The 14,470-nt window shown below is 40.2% G+C and overlaps 1 protein-coding gene across 4 annotated transcripts in view; it reads right to left on the minus strand.

Moving 5' to 3' along the window:
* SPECC1 (sperm antigen with calponin homology and coiled-coil domains 1) overlaps window positions 1-14,470 on the minus strand; it is an 89,192-nt gene that overhangs the window by 26,335 nt on the left and 48,387 nt on the right. For 2 of the 4 annotated variants that reach the window (XM_075518433.1, XM_075518434.1), the window contains 6 exons: window positions 12,611-12,818; window positions 11,858-11,931; window positions 11,114-11,292; window positions 2,002-2,147; window positions 1,679-1,779; window positions 300-381 (listed from right to left, as the gene is read on the minus strand). In XM_075518433.1, the coding sequence (XP_075374548.1) occupies window positions 300-381; window positions 1,679-1,779; window positions 2,002-2,147; window positions 11,114-11,292; window positions 11,858-11,931; window positions 12,611-12,818 (790 nt within the window). Of the gene's footprint in view, window positions 1-299; window positions 382-1,678; window positions 1,780-2,001; window positions 2,148-3,096; window positions 6,662-8,333; window positions 8,396-11,113; window positions 11,293-11,857; window positions 11,932-12,610; window positions 12,819-14,470 lie in introns of those variants that run through there. The other 2 variants (XR_012778053.1, XR_012778054.1) reach the window with 2 other exon arrangements.

Raw genomic sequence — 14,470 nt, forward strand, 5'->3', positions numbered from 1 at the left:
TCCAGTTCCACAGCATGGATTAGAGAGGTGCCATGGATACTTTGGAATAAAGAAGGCAAGTTTGTGTTGGCAAACCATAGTAAATCAGCTATTTTTTAGTTTTCTAAGGCTATGATCAAGATGCGAATGGAAACATGACAAAATTAATAAGCTCTCTAAAACAAAGACTCTGAAGACATTTTTTCATGTTTCCTTTGACCATACGAGAAGAGGAAAAACGGCCCAGGCAGAGGCCAAGAGTTAATGACAAGCTTTTGCTAGTAAAAAGAGGCAATATTTGTACGTTTACTGTGACTTACCTGCAAGAGGAAGGTCTGAAAGATCTGTGTGTCTAGCAACACCCTTGCTGGCTGGCTTGGCATTATTATAAACAGAATGTCTCTGTGAAACAAAACAAGCGTATGAAGGAGAATTAAAAAAATACTAGCCATTGCGCTTAAATAGGCAAGCAGAAAGAAGAGATGTTTCTGCTATCTCAAGATCACAAAGCAGGTGGAGGGATACAGAAACCTTTCAACAAGGTATCAGCTGTACCTAGAGCTGGATAAATGGTTGTGAAATACAAGAGGACAAAGGGACACTATTTTTAGCTGGTAATACATTGGTTCCTAAACTATTCCACATTTCTATTTGCACCATTTTTTCTCTTGCCAAACATAATCTAGTGTCACAAACCCAAAGTAAGAATGCCTGTTCCTAACCCTGCCTCTGTCCCCAGCACCCTGAATCACAAGTCAGAAGGATTCTTGTCTCTGCAGCTCCAGCACCAGTTTTCAGCGTTAATACCCCCTCAGCCAGGCATTAATAGAAGGTTCCCAGACCTCTGTTTAATCCCATTCTTTACAATTCCTTTGCTGATTCTTTGAAGGAAATGTGCTCACACATTTGTCAAGTAGTCTTTCAAAGTCATCTCGTTCTTCAGAACACTCACCTAGACAACCTAACCTTGCAACTGTTTTTTTACCCAGATTCAGAGGGGAATATCCTGTTGTAAGTCCAGTGACCACCCAGTCAAAAAACATACAATGGCTTCTCAAGCCTAGAAAGGTTAGCAGTCTAATGGTATGCCACTTTCAGCATATGTGGAAATCAGGAAGCACAGTGCATTTGTTTTTCCATTGTTCACAAAAGCAGTATTTCCAATAACATTGCACCACGGATTTGAAAATTGCTAACAAAAAGTTAACTACCTGGTGCAGTGACATAAGAAGTACTACATTCCAGAGCAGTTATGCTTCAGCAGGAAAAACAACAAACTGTAAGAGCTCTTCATTCAGCACTGTATGAACTTACTAGATAACTGGGAGCATACATCTTAAACTTACTATCCCTTGTCTCTCAGCTCACATGCCAGCTACCTAGTTTAGTTTGATGTTTCTTGTAACTCACCCCCAATAATCGAAACCTATTTTCTGGTCAACAGTGATTAAAGTTCAGAATTGTATTCCAAAGAGTTCACATCCGTCCACAGAGACCTCTAAGCTGAAGTCAAAGACAAATTCACTTTGATCCTTTTTGTTAGTACTACAGCATTTGATGTTTCACAGCAAATAAACAGATGAGTTTCCCCTTTCCCTTGTCAACATATGCATGTTGGCATGCTGAAGCTATGTCATGCTGTAGCAAACACTGCATCTACCCATTTTAGAACTGCAAGGATAGAAAGAGCTCCTTGTACCTGCATGGGGGAAACAGCAGCTGCTGGGGCTGTCCTCACTGGAATTCCACTTAGAGGGCTCCTGGGGACCTTGTGAACTGTGATATTTTGTCCAGTGGTACCTGCAAGGAAAAAAACATGGAAACATTTGCATTTCAAACCCAGCTATCTCCCTCTTGTCAGAACAGGGAACCACTGGTGTAGTGACATTCCACAGATAGTATTTACATACCAAGCACTGACAGAAAATACCCATTAAGAAGCAAGAAGCAGCACAAAATGGCAAAAATTATCTGCTCACTGCTAGACAAATTTTTACTACAAAATACAATGTGTTCAAATACCTGAGCATCCTAAGTCAAATGATTTTATCAGCGACTTCACAGTGGCTGCAGATTCTGACGGTGTGGGAGATGCTCTGCTAATGCAGACTCCTTGCCAGCGGTTGGCTGTATCTGCCTCTAGAAATTCTACCTCTTCAGCTGTCAGCCTGCAAAGCAGAAACCAGATCAAAGTCAGGGGCAACAGGAAGTGCAAGCAGAGATTAAAGGTCTTTATATGTAGTAAGGCAAATCCAATGATGCACATCTTTTATTGTAATGCCCAGAACATGGACCACTCATTAGAATCTTCATGTTCGTGTCTCGGAGTGCCTGGCAAACATTAAATCATTGAGTCTAACAAACTTTTCTGCATTGTTAACCATATCATCCCCATTCCCCATCCTCACACAGGATGGAAGATTATCACAGAAAAAAGCAGTTTGATGAGACTTGTGAGTAATCATTGATAATTACCTGAAGATGGGCTTTCAATACAGCACAGGGGCCAAGGGGCTACTGTGGTCCTCAGTGTATAATGAGGAAAGTAACCAAAGAGAAAGATGTTATTTTACACTCTATGTTTTTAATTGGCATGACCACTGCTGGAGTAATTATTACCAGTTAAAATGCCATAATTGAAAATAAAATAAGTAATTGGACAGGGTTCAGATAAGAGCCATAAAAATTAAACCAGAAAATATACTTCATAATGAACAACTTTGGAAACTCAACTCTTACAGCTTATCAAACAAGGACATCTGCTGAACAAGTAAACCCTCACTCACAATCCATAAACAGTTATATGGGGAATAAAACTGTTAAACTGTTAAGTGCTTCATCCTAGCAGACACAAGAATACCAAAATTCAATGGCTGGAATGAAGATAGACAAACTCCAAATAGAAATAAGGCTCATATTTTAACAGGAAAGATCATTAAGTTACTCCATTGAAAAGAAATTCTGAAGTTAAGATAAGGTGCTGGACTTACAAGAATTAGTACAGGAAAGTCCACAGCCGTGTTAAACAGCAAATTCAATCGTACAGTATAACTGTTGCTTCTAGTCATGCATTTTGCAGATCTGGCTGACATTGCTTAGCACTGACACTGTACTTACCTGGTAGCTCTCAGGTAGACTTCGAGTGTAATTACCTAGCTTTAGCTTAGGAAAGCTGCAATTAGATAACAAAGTCTAGTCACGTAAAAAGAGAGTATTTATACGCTACTTTCCTGATCTCCTAGCTGCTTAAGAAATGCATGCTGGGGCATCACCACTTTTCCCTACTTTTAAGTATGGCAAGCACCAAGAGCTACATGAACACAAAACCAGGAATTATTTCATAAGAAGGCTGGAGGACTCCATCCAGAAAGTGCCTATGGGGTGGAACAACTTCTGCTGAGCTAAAAATAGAAGCCAGAGCCTTTTTCTTTCCATTTTGGCATCACAGTCTACAAAATGCAAGGGGCTAAAGGGTGTCAATGAATAAGAGAATAAGAGTGACTCGTGTTTCTATTTTTGGCAGAGCTTAAGGAGGTGCTGTCTTTAAGCAGACATTGGCTATTTCTTTGCTAATTCATTCAAGCTCCTTGTGTGCCAGGGGAGCCTGCAGAGGCAGATGGCTAGAGAAAAAGCCATTTCAGTTCCATTCTCCATTTAATCCAATAAGGAGGAAAGGCAGATTGGATAAGATTCACTGAACTCTGAGGGAGCCAGTGTTTTGCTGACTAACTTTAAGTTCTACTCTTCACTTTTTCTTCTGTGGCTTCATAAAGCCTAAATAACAAATCAACAGGTGATAGCATCTACACTTCAGTTATACAAAAACACAAAAGCTAAAGGAGTCCTGCTTCTGGTAAAGTACGGAGGAAGGATAGATTTCTGCCTCAAGATACCAAGCCACCCAAGGCAATCCATTGCACTTTCAAGAATTAAATAGGCCACTATTCTAGAGTTCTGCCTCGTCATCCAGGTAACAAGGGTATGCACAAGGTTTGTGGGGTTTATTAGGTTTATTATCAGAGTAAGAAAGGAATAGTAAGTGCCTGTAGGGCAACTGGCAAATCTTGAGAATAAAGCAAGCCAGAGGTATGCTCCAGGCAGCAATCACTTCATTGGTTAGGATTTAACTCTGAGAACAGCTCAAGCCTCACAGACTAGCTTCCTCAGTCTAGCCTTTGATTGCAAAAGGATGCAAACATGTCAAAGTTAGAGAGTAACTAGACCAGCCCCTATGTCGTGCCACAAAAAAGTCCTTTGAGAAATCACATGCCATTATTCTGTCCTCGTACAGAGTAATTACGAAGATTCAAGTGCTGGAGTTACTACCTGTTCCAATTTTGTTAGTATGCTTCCTGTAATCTTAAGTCTGTATATTTGTAATAGGCTTCTAATGCACCCTGAAACAACCTCCTAGATTAAACACAATCACATCAGAAAACTGAGGCCTCTCATGCTGCAAACCTTGGCATGAAATGTAGGAAGAATAGTACTGAGACCTATTTGCTTCAACTAAAACCACACATGCCAGCCAACAAGCAATGGAGAGTTACGAAACTTGGTGAGTACCTTCCACTTCTACAGAGAAAAATCTCTGTATGATAAGGGGATGCATGTATGTGTACATATATGGGTTTCTTAATAGAGAAGCAGAAGAGTAATAGCTTAACTTGCAGTAGCAAGCTAATTCAGGAGGACAGTATAGGAGAACATGACTTGGAAAGATTAATGACAAGCCATAAATTCAAACCAAAAATTACTCCTTGTGCAAAGAATTTAGCTTAGGCCATCCAAGACGACTAAGCAAGCTCTGCTGCAAAAAGTATGGATTTGAGCAAAATGTCATGTACTGCTGTGTGCTTGCCTTGAAACAAGAATGAATGGTTCACACAGATAAATTCTGCAAATGCAGCTGGCTTAAGTGGAGCAGCTCCAGGAGGAAGCAGAGCACTTTAGCTACAAAGGAATTAAAGTGTGCAGAGTCTTTTTCACAAAACCACTGCCTAGTTTCATTCATTCATTGGTGAGAGAAGTAGATGCAGTGAGCTTTTCTCTAATGGCAAGAGTTAGTCTCCTTGTTTTCTAGGTTTGGAATATATGGACAATAGACCACCAAAGTGCAAGTCTTTCTGTGCTGAATGTATAGATTTTGGCAACAGCAGCCTTCATGTGTTCGTGAAATTTCTAAACTGCTCCGATGACCTCTTTGTTACAGGTGGCCTAGGACCACAGAACCATATTTTCAGAAATAATTACTCTGCAATCTAGTCTTTAACACAGTTCCTGTCATTGTTGTGAATCCTCCTGAACTCCAAGGGACACAAAGAGACACACAGCTACTGATGCACAGAAGAGAAGAGAGGCCAAGGGCAGGCAGCAGACAATTCCAGACACTAGACATTTATTTGGCACTTTAATATATATTTCTTAAACATAAAAACCAACATTCAACAGCTGCCAGCACAGAAAAGAAAGGCAACACAAGTGTGCATATATGCATACACTCCAGTAGCACAGCACACAGGTGAAGGCCATGCCAAAGCCAGGACATCCCGCAGAATCCTCTACTAGCTCAGCCTTCTCTGAGACCAGGCCCTTGCTAGGTCTTCACATCCAGGAGGAAAGGATGGGAATCCCACAGCCAAGACATGAAATTCCAGTCCTGGAATGAATCCTGATGATCTCCTGGTAGTGATGGTGACTTCTGAGGTTCTCTTTAGCTTCCAAGTAAAGCTCTCGCCAGGTGTCTCCACTTGCAAGGCAGAACTTCAGCAAGTTATCCCTGATCATATACTTCACCTGAGTTAAGGGCATGAGAAAGACTCCTTTCTTAGAGGACATTTACTAGGGGCTTGATATATCAATTTCTTTTCCTTCTGATCTCTCCATCTGCAATTCTCACAGCCAGGACAAACCTCATGTGGGACATTCTATGTGAAAGTCATAGCAGGACATGCTCCTTGGGCACCACTCTGCTTCCTAACATACACCAAGTCAGACATGCCACCCAGTGGCAAGTGCCTTGTTAAAACAATTATTAAAAATCTGAAACCATCAAAGCAGCTCATACCAAATAACTAGCTTCATGTTTCTATTCAGTTTTCCTGCTGGATTTCAGTAACCTATCACTTGAGTTTGTGTGTGTATACATACTGATCTGTATGCATACATGTATTAGACACTCACAGATAGATCTGTGAATGTAATATTATATGGAGAACTCATAATGTGTATGCGCATTAAATTTTACAATTTAGACATACACACTCAGTTTTATTTTTTGCTTAAGCTTAAAATAGCATGTTTGAATTTCTGTTTCAGGGCAAATACCCCCATCCCTCCAAAAAAAGCCCTCAGTTATTTCAGTTCCCCAAAACTCTGTGATTACTTCTTATGGCCTAGTTGGCTTTAGACTAATTCAGAACTTTTTCCGCCTCATGGAGTCTTCTGAAGAGAGAAGCCTTCTAAAACAAAGAAATAGGCTCTTGCCCAAGGGGAGGAGGTGGACCTGAGCAGCGATACTTTGTGATACACTTGACTTTTGCAGGGCAATAAAAAACTGGAGGTGCTTCCTCGAATTGAAACTTCCCTTTTTCAGCTGAAAGTTGAAGGTATGTCCTGAAGTGTCTCACAGGCCTGGCTATGCATCCGTTCAGGGCTGTATTAGCTGGTAGAGATCAGGCACCTATGGAGATACAGACAACAATTGGGGAAGTTATAAGAAGTAATACAATACCCATCCTGAGGTACAGCTCTCTATTTTAGAGTTAATCATCCCATCATCACTAAATAAAGGGGAGAGGGGAAAATGCTGATGGTGTTGCTAGGACAGTTAAAGGAGTGCCTTAACACTCCACTAACTCAGCTTCAGGACACAATGAGCAAACAACAATACAGAATACAAAAGAGAAAAAAAAAAAATCTATGTTGCTCAGATAGGAAGAAATTAAGTATTTAAAGCCAGGGAACCAATTTCAAAGGACAGGGATGGTAGTGTTCCTGGCTTTCCTCTCCTCTAATCATTTAGGACTATTAATTCAAAATGGGTACATGAACCTGTCCAGGCAACTAGGGTTGCTCTACCTCAGTCAGAGTTTCTGTCTCAGGGTCCTTACACGAAAGGGGATGGAATAATCTCCATGCAGTGTAAAAAACCCCAAAACCCAAAAAACCAACTCTGAGGAGTCATTAACTACAGCAAATGAACAATATTTTAAGGACCCTGCTCTGACATTCTAGTTTGCTTACTTTCAGTGAGAGCAGAATGAACTATCAGACCTCTATAAGACAGAACAGCTGCAAAACACAGGCACAAATGAGCAGCACATCAGCACATACAGACTGACAGCAGGGTTTAATACACATAGCGTACAAGCTTATTTCCAGAAGAAAAAGCATGTAACACTGCCATGCTGTGGCATTTGAGACTTTAGGAGGAAGAACAGAAGCAAATTAGTGGGATACATCACAATCTTCACTTTAGGCTTCCATTTGAAGATTTGGTTAGATTATTTTATTATTCTAAGTCACCACTCATTTAATTACAGATATAATTTCTCTGTTTTCCGAGTACTCCTCCCAACCCAACTGTCTTTCCTCCATGTTCTTGGTGCAAGGCACATAATGTTATAGTGCCAAAATAATTCTGAGAACTTGAAGGGAAAGAGTCAAAGCAAGACCTTGAAACTTTCACTGCTGCTAAACAGTGTATTGCCAGAAAGGCTCAGAAATGGGTGTGTAATGAAGCCTAAAAAGGGCTGTCCATAATTTGGATACTTTCGGCAGTAACTTTCTTCCTTTGTGCTACAAACCCAATATAGCATTTTTTTTGCCACCACTTAAATATTTGATCCTAGAACAGCTACAAAAATGAATTTATTTCCAAGGCGAGTGTTCTGAAAAGATGAAACTTGCTACAGGATCATAGGATAATTCAGGTTGGAAGGGACCGGACCTCAGGAAGTCACCTAGTCCAACTTCCTGCTCAAAACAAGGTCAGCTATGAGGTCAGACTAGGTTACTCAGGGTCTTATCCTGTCTGGTCTTGAAAATCTCCAAGGATGGAGGCTACAATTTCAATTTCCACCCTCTGTGAGGAGACAGTTACACAACAGTGGATTGTAAGGTTTTACATTTTACTGCAGAGAAATAACATTAATTAGGATGTAAAATATCATAGAAGACTGTCTGAAACACGGGTTAATCAATTTGTAGGTTTCGATCAGTACTAACTTGGGAGAAGTTAACTCCTCTCTTCCTTATTCCATTTGTTTGATGCTGGTCCAACCTCCCCCCAACATTCTTAGTCAGAATTAGACATTTAATCTGTGTTAAAGATGCCTTTGGGAGGCTCTTACCTTCATTCAGATGAACTCTGATGACCTCATCAGGATTTTTTCTGCAAGTTCTTTGGTTGTTCCTGAACCAAAAATGACTTTTTGTCTGATTAGAAGAATGTAACAGTGAAATCAAACTTGGAGGCAGGAACTCAGGCAGCCACAGGCAAACATTAAAATGGCAGGATGTTGTAGGAGATAAATTGGCTTCAAGTTCAATTTATGAGGTGGAGTCTAATGACCCTCAAGAGATGGCTGAGGTTTTGCCAAAAACCTTTGAGTAGCAAGCTATTTGGAAGGTACATTTTCCAATCAGAGCTTAAAAATCAGACAGGAAACTTTCACTAGGGACTGTCAGATATTCAGCTGAGTGCACAGCTGCTCAGCATTAGCAAATATGAGGAATACTTTATAGACTGTGTTAAGGTATCATGCTACAAACTGTTTCCACCAGTGCTGAGCATGCATTAAAAGTCACTGCAGGTACCAGAATCTACTGCTGATTCTGAGCAGTAGCATTTGTGAAAGCTGACTTAAAAGCAACAATGAGAATATCCCTAGAACTTTCCAGGTGAAAGAAGCTGAGGTGCTGGGGAAGACAGTGACCTCAGGAATGCAAAAATAACTCAGAGTGTAGAACTGGCTCTCAGCAGGAGCTTTGGTGACTTCAAGAATTTGTTTTATAGGTCAGTACAATTTTAAAATTTCAGTGCTTAGCTGTTGATCGCTGGTTTGTTTAGACAATGACTTACATAGGTTTCATTATCTTCTCCATGCCACTCAGTACAGAAATGTTGCACTCTCTGCATGGACACTGTGAGTCAAATCAGTTATACTTAAAGTGACAGATGCAACATTTGGCCTCAACACCTGTCTTTGAAAGGGAATAAATATTGCCTACTGTAGCTCCATGACCAATGTAATACTCAAAACAAGCTATACAGATAGTCAACATGACGCAAAGACAGACATATATCTATATGTATGTGAAAGAGGGAGACACAAATGCCAAAACCGATTTAATTAAATACATGTCTGAATACCTCCTTCTGGAACTATGTATGTATGGATTCTGGGCATCTAATTTCAAAAGCAGTATTTGCAGCTCCGGCTTCTTATGCCAAAGAGCTGACAATGCAGCCATGTTCCTTATACATGGAAGATAAATATCCCAGTTTGCAAATTAGCAGGTCATCTTCTATTCAATTTAAGAATTCTCAAATACATCTTCAGATTAAAAACCAAAAGAACAAAGAGAGGAAACTACAAGTATATGATTCCTGCCCTTATATATGGACCCTGCTCTAAATGAGAAATTTCATTAAGAACAAATTAGGAATGGAAACAGAGCCCAGAACTTAAGTACTGTCTGGTAATCATTTTGTCTGAATACATAGTCTGTAATAGCTTTTCTTTGCATCCACTGGGGACTCTCATAACGAAACTGGAGCTTAAACACATTCCTTTATTTTTCTGAAAAGAAGTATTTCTGTTCCTTCAGCCCAGGAATTCTGATCCATACACCTCCACACAAAAGCCCTCCCATGTTTTTACTCCAATCTACTGTACAGCTGCTGCGGAAACTCCTGAACGGAAAACAGTGAGCAAATAAGTGCAACAAAAAGCTGGACCATTACTCCACCTGAAAGAAGTGACAGGATTCACTGTGTTCCTGTAGCTATTCTACCAGTGGCCATGAGTCTACTAGGAGAGATATTAAAAGGAAAAATCTAGAGGAGAAAAATTAACTTGGCACACATTTTTGATAAACAGTACCAATGTTTGTGTTTTGTCTTTCTTCGTTCCCCCTGTACAAATTTTCACCACTGCAGCTCTGCTTGCGTCAATGCAGAAAGAGAGCAGAGCACTGTCGTCTTTAGAAATGGTGGTTCTTCCTTCTAATACATCTTTTGTTTTCCATCTCTTCTTATTTAGTACTTCAATTGTAGTATGAGTTTTGGAATGAAAGGTGGTACATAAAAAGGTCAAGCACTGCATAAAAGCCACATTGTAAGGTATCTGTACTGGTTCCAGATTCAGTTGTAAAAGTCACTTTTGTTCTTACCATGCTCCCACAGGGCGAAGCCCCACATATACAACTTTACCATGCTGGGGTATCTCTCTGGTTCACAATTACTGTTCCCCCTCCAACCACTGAGACTACAGCAATTGTTTTACAGGTGGGTCCACTGCATGACAAAGTCAATTTTGGCCTAAATGCTAACCCAGGCCACAGTCCGGACCATTTAACACAGCTAATCACATAACAGGTTTCAAATTAAGGACAGGAGATGTAAGATGAGGAATCCTAGTACTTGCATTGATCACTCAGTCAGCACATATCAGACTCGCACAACAAAAGTCCAGCTAGTCCTCATTTTAATTTGAGCATATGTAGTCCTTGCCTCCTCTCAGGTTAAGTAGTTCTCTTCTGCATGTCCCATTGAATATATGTAGCCAACCAGTCTTTTCACAGATCATTTAATACAGCTGCACAGAGAGTTATGAAGGCAACAAAACACAGTGGAATAGCATATTGAGAACAAAGCTGTAAGGATATTGGCAATTGTTATTACTTAATATTTGCTGATTAAAACCTTCATGGCCTAGTTGACAGAATTAGATCACCAAAAAGAAAAAAGAACAGAAACATCTTAGAATAAGAGACAACAAAATCTGTCAGAAGAGTTAAAAACAGACAACATGCACATCCAAGCCAATGAATAGTTATTGACAAAGCACTGTTTGCATGCATGTGAGCAGTCACAGAGATCAAATCTTGGCCTTTGTAAGTAACCAACCTGTTGCTGCCCTTCACTTCATCCAGCTCCTTCTGCAGCCTGGCACTCTTCTCCTCTTCCTCCTGAAGCTTCCTCTTTACCACACGGAGCTCCTGCTGGGCTTCACACTTAATATCATTGGCTACAACCACTGCAGTCTGCAGATCAGCTTGAAAACGCCTCCATTCTTCTGTATCTTCCTAGAAAGAGCAATTAGAATCCCAAACTGTTTGCTGTAAAAATGCACCTGCTTGAGCTGAGCAATTAGTTATTGATCTCTCTTTCAGTAATCACAAGTGACCAGGATTTCACCACTATTTCAAGACGATGCCGAGGTCAAACTAAATACTTGCCCCTTTACACAGTACCGACGAGATTGCCAAAGAAGAAACTGATGCTAAGCTCTCCACTCCAATACAAAAAGTACAAAGTTGTTCCTACAGCTGTTGATCATTCAGACTTGTGATACTACTACAAGCACTGTTGCTGAAAAGAGGTCACTGCTGATGATGATTTATGAAGCAGGAACGGCTGTTCCAAAGTAGCAGAAGTCCATAGGTACAAAAAGTAAAAGTAATTTGCAAAGGATGTATTACATTTTTCCTTCACAGGCAAAGAAACAGCTAGAAATGAGTGAAGAGAATGGAGAATGAAAGGATGTAGAAAGAACTTTCTACAGTTGTTCTAGAAAAATACAATGCTTCTCTCAAATCCAGTATTGGAATAAAAGCTCAGCTTAGCTTGCTCATGGAGTCTAAGCCTTACCTTCATTTGCTTAGTCAGAGCCTTCAGCTGCCTCTCTGTATCTTGTTTTTGTTCTTCCAGCTTCATTGCTTTACCTAGGAACAGTAAAAAAGGGAAAAGATTATTAAACACATAAGGGCAAGGGTGAAAAGTGAAAATGGGAGGGCAGAGCAGCCTATTTGGTTTTGCTTCTAATAATGCCACTGAATAGACTAAACTGAAATTAAGGTACTCTGTCAATGGATCAGGAATGGAACCAACAGTAGATTCCATACTCAAACATCTCCGAAATAGGTCATTGTTTTGAGGCATTAAACCAGACTTTTAAATTTACAGAATCACATGTGCAGGATCACTTACTCAGCGCACACACCCCTGGAGCACTCGATGCAAGACTGGTAAGCGAGTGTGCCACTCCTTCCACCAGGTGGCAGCTCCCCCTCCACCATGCGACAGCAGCCTTGACTTCACAGCTCTCACTAGTGCTTTTCCCTAAAAGCTCTTTAAAAGGCCAATAATTCCAGTTTCTAGAATGGGCAATACATCCTTCGCTGAAGAATGAGGCTTGCAGACTATCTCTAATATTATTTCTATAGCACTAACTGTTAAAATAGTGACTTTTGTGCATGAACAGAAAGGATTGGCCAAAATTGGAGTATTTCTAAAGTGAGGCTTTTGTCACACATAAAGACATGCCTCCTCCTCCTCCCTATTGCAGCCATAACTGAGCCTCCAGAATAAATTCACTTAAATCCTTTTTTCAGCTCCACCTACTTTCTAGGTCACTGATGAGCTGGTTATTGTGAAGTTTTATAGCACGATGTTGTTCCACCTGGTCCTCCAACTCGAAAATGGTCTCTTTCAGGTTTTTTATATCTGCTTCATTCTCTGATGTTTTTTCCTGCAGCTTCTGGCTGGTTCTGCTCAGTTGCTCAGCCTGCCGGTCACACACCTCCTTCAGCTGACCACACTCATTCTCAGCCTGGAATGGAGGAAAGAAGGCTGCAAGTCTGTCTTTATTTCTTAACAGATATCACTCATTAGAGATTTTACTGGGCATCTCATGGACTTAAGAATTAAGGATTGTATAACCTGAGTTTCAATGCTAATGAGACAGTTTCAGGAAACATAGATGAGCTATGAACGTCAGTTTCCTTTCCTAGTCATAAGGATAATAAAACAAGGTGCTAGAAAGGAAATTAAATTTTCTATATGATGACCATAATTCCAAACCAATCTCTACAGGTAACAAAGAGAGAGGAATGATATTCCTGGAAAGCTCCACATCTATTTATGTATCATGAGAGCGATATCACTGCCTTAGGGCCAAGATGACGATCAGTTTGTCCACATTAACAATTTTACTGCTTTTACCATGTCCATTTTCAATGGATTGTGAAAACATACGTAGTAGAGCTAGCTACTGCAGATAAGTATATTTTCTGGATAAGGACATCTGGAATTACTGCACTTCGGGGAATCTGCTGCACTTCAGTTTGTTGGCTCAGGCGCACAGATCTATGTTTCCAGGTGTAGGGGAGATCTCCTAATATGAACAAGTTATGGAAAAGCAAGGTGTAGGTTGCCAATTCAGTGAGTAGCACTGGCACAGCCTGCCTGAAGGGCAGCCTTACAGAAGCCTGTGGTCTTGTTTGGGTGTCACAAATAGCCAATGATTCAAAACAGCTTCATTTGAGGGAAAGGAAGAGTAAAAAGGAGGAAATCTGTGGTTTCAAAACCAAGCAATAAAAGTTTGGTACAGAGTCTGAGCACTCAGCAGTTTCTCATTTATTCTTCATGAACTGCAGCTTCTAGCAAGCACTTGGGAGCTTCCTCTACTAACTCCATTTGCTGTGGTCACCTATGTAAGCTGAAAGGACATCTGGATTTTCTAAATCACTCAAATCATGGAGGTGCTTTTTGGCAATGCTCTCTTCCTCTGCAACTAGCCAATTTTATCGTTCTTCTCATGATCCCTTCCAAATACAGGAAAGGCTGCACACACTGACTATCACTCTTTCTGCAGTGGTGGAACATAATCACTGGCTTGTGCTTTATTAACGCTTGTTCTATGATGCCTCACGTTGCGGCTCTCTTCTGAACATCCAGGATCACACAGAAAATAGAAACAGTAATTGACTTAAGCTTGAAGACTACCAAATGAGGCAGAGAAAAATTGTTCTAAAATAAGTCTATTTTTTTGCCATTATTTTACCTATCCCAAAACAGAATACTTCTCAGTTTTGTAAAAATATTTTAGTTTTATGAAAATAATCTCATCTGGAGCTTGACAGTGCATCATTAGTCATACTGCTGTAGCTATCAGCTCCTCTGAGCATTAGCTCATGTCCTTGTGTTCTCATGACCAATGACACCTATAGTTCACTACTAATTAATCATGATTAATTATTCAGAATTTAATATTCGCTGCTAACTACTCATGCCCTTCTCTATCTGGATTACCAAGTGATTTTCAATAATATTTGTAGACATAATGTCAAAGTATCTTTTTATTGACCTGTTCTCTTGCTCCAATTTTGATAAACACAATTCTATTTACCAAAATAGTAAATTCTGCAGAAGATATTAGGGGAAATTAGTTTTGAATTTATAAACACCGCTATGCTAACAGTT

This window comes from Mycteria americana, chromosome 15 (assembly GCF_035582795.1).
Source record: "Mycteria americana isolate JAX WOST 10 ecotype Jacksonville Zoo and Gardens chromosome 15, USCA_MyAme_1.0, whole genome shotgun sequence".
NCBI lineage: Eukaryota > Metazoa > Chordata > Aves > Ciconiiformes > Ciconiidae > Mycteria > Mycteria americana.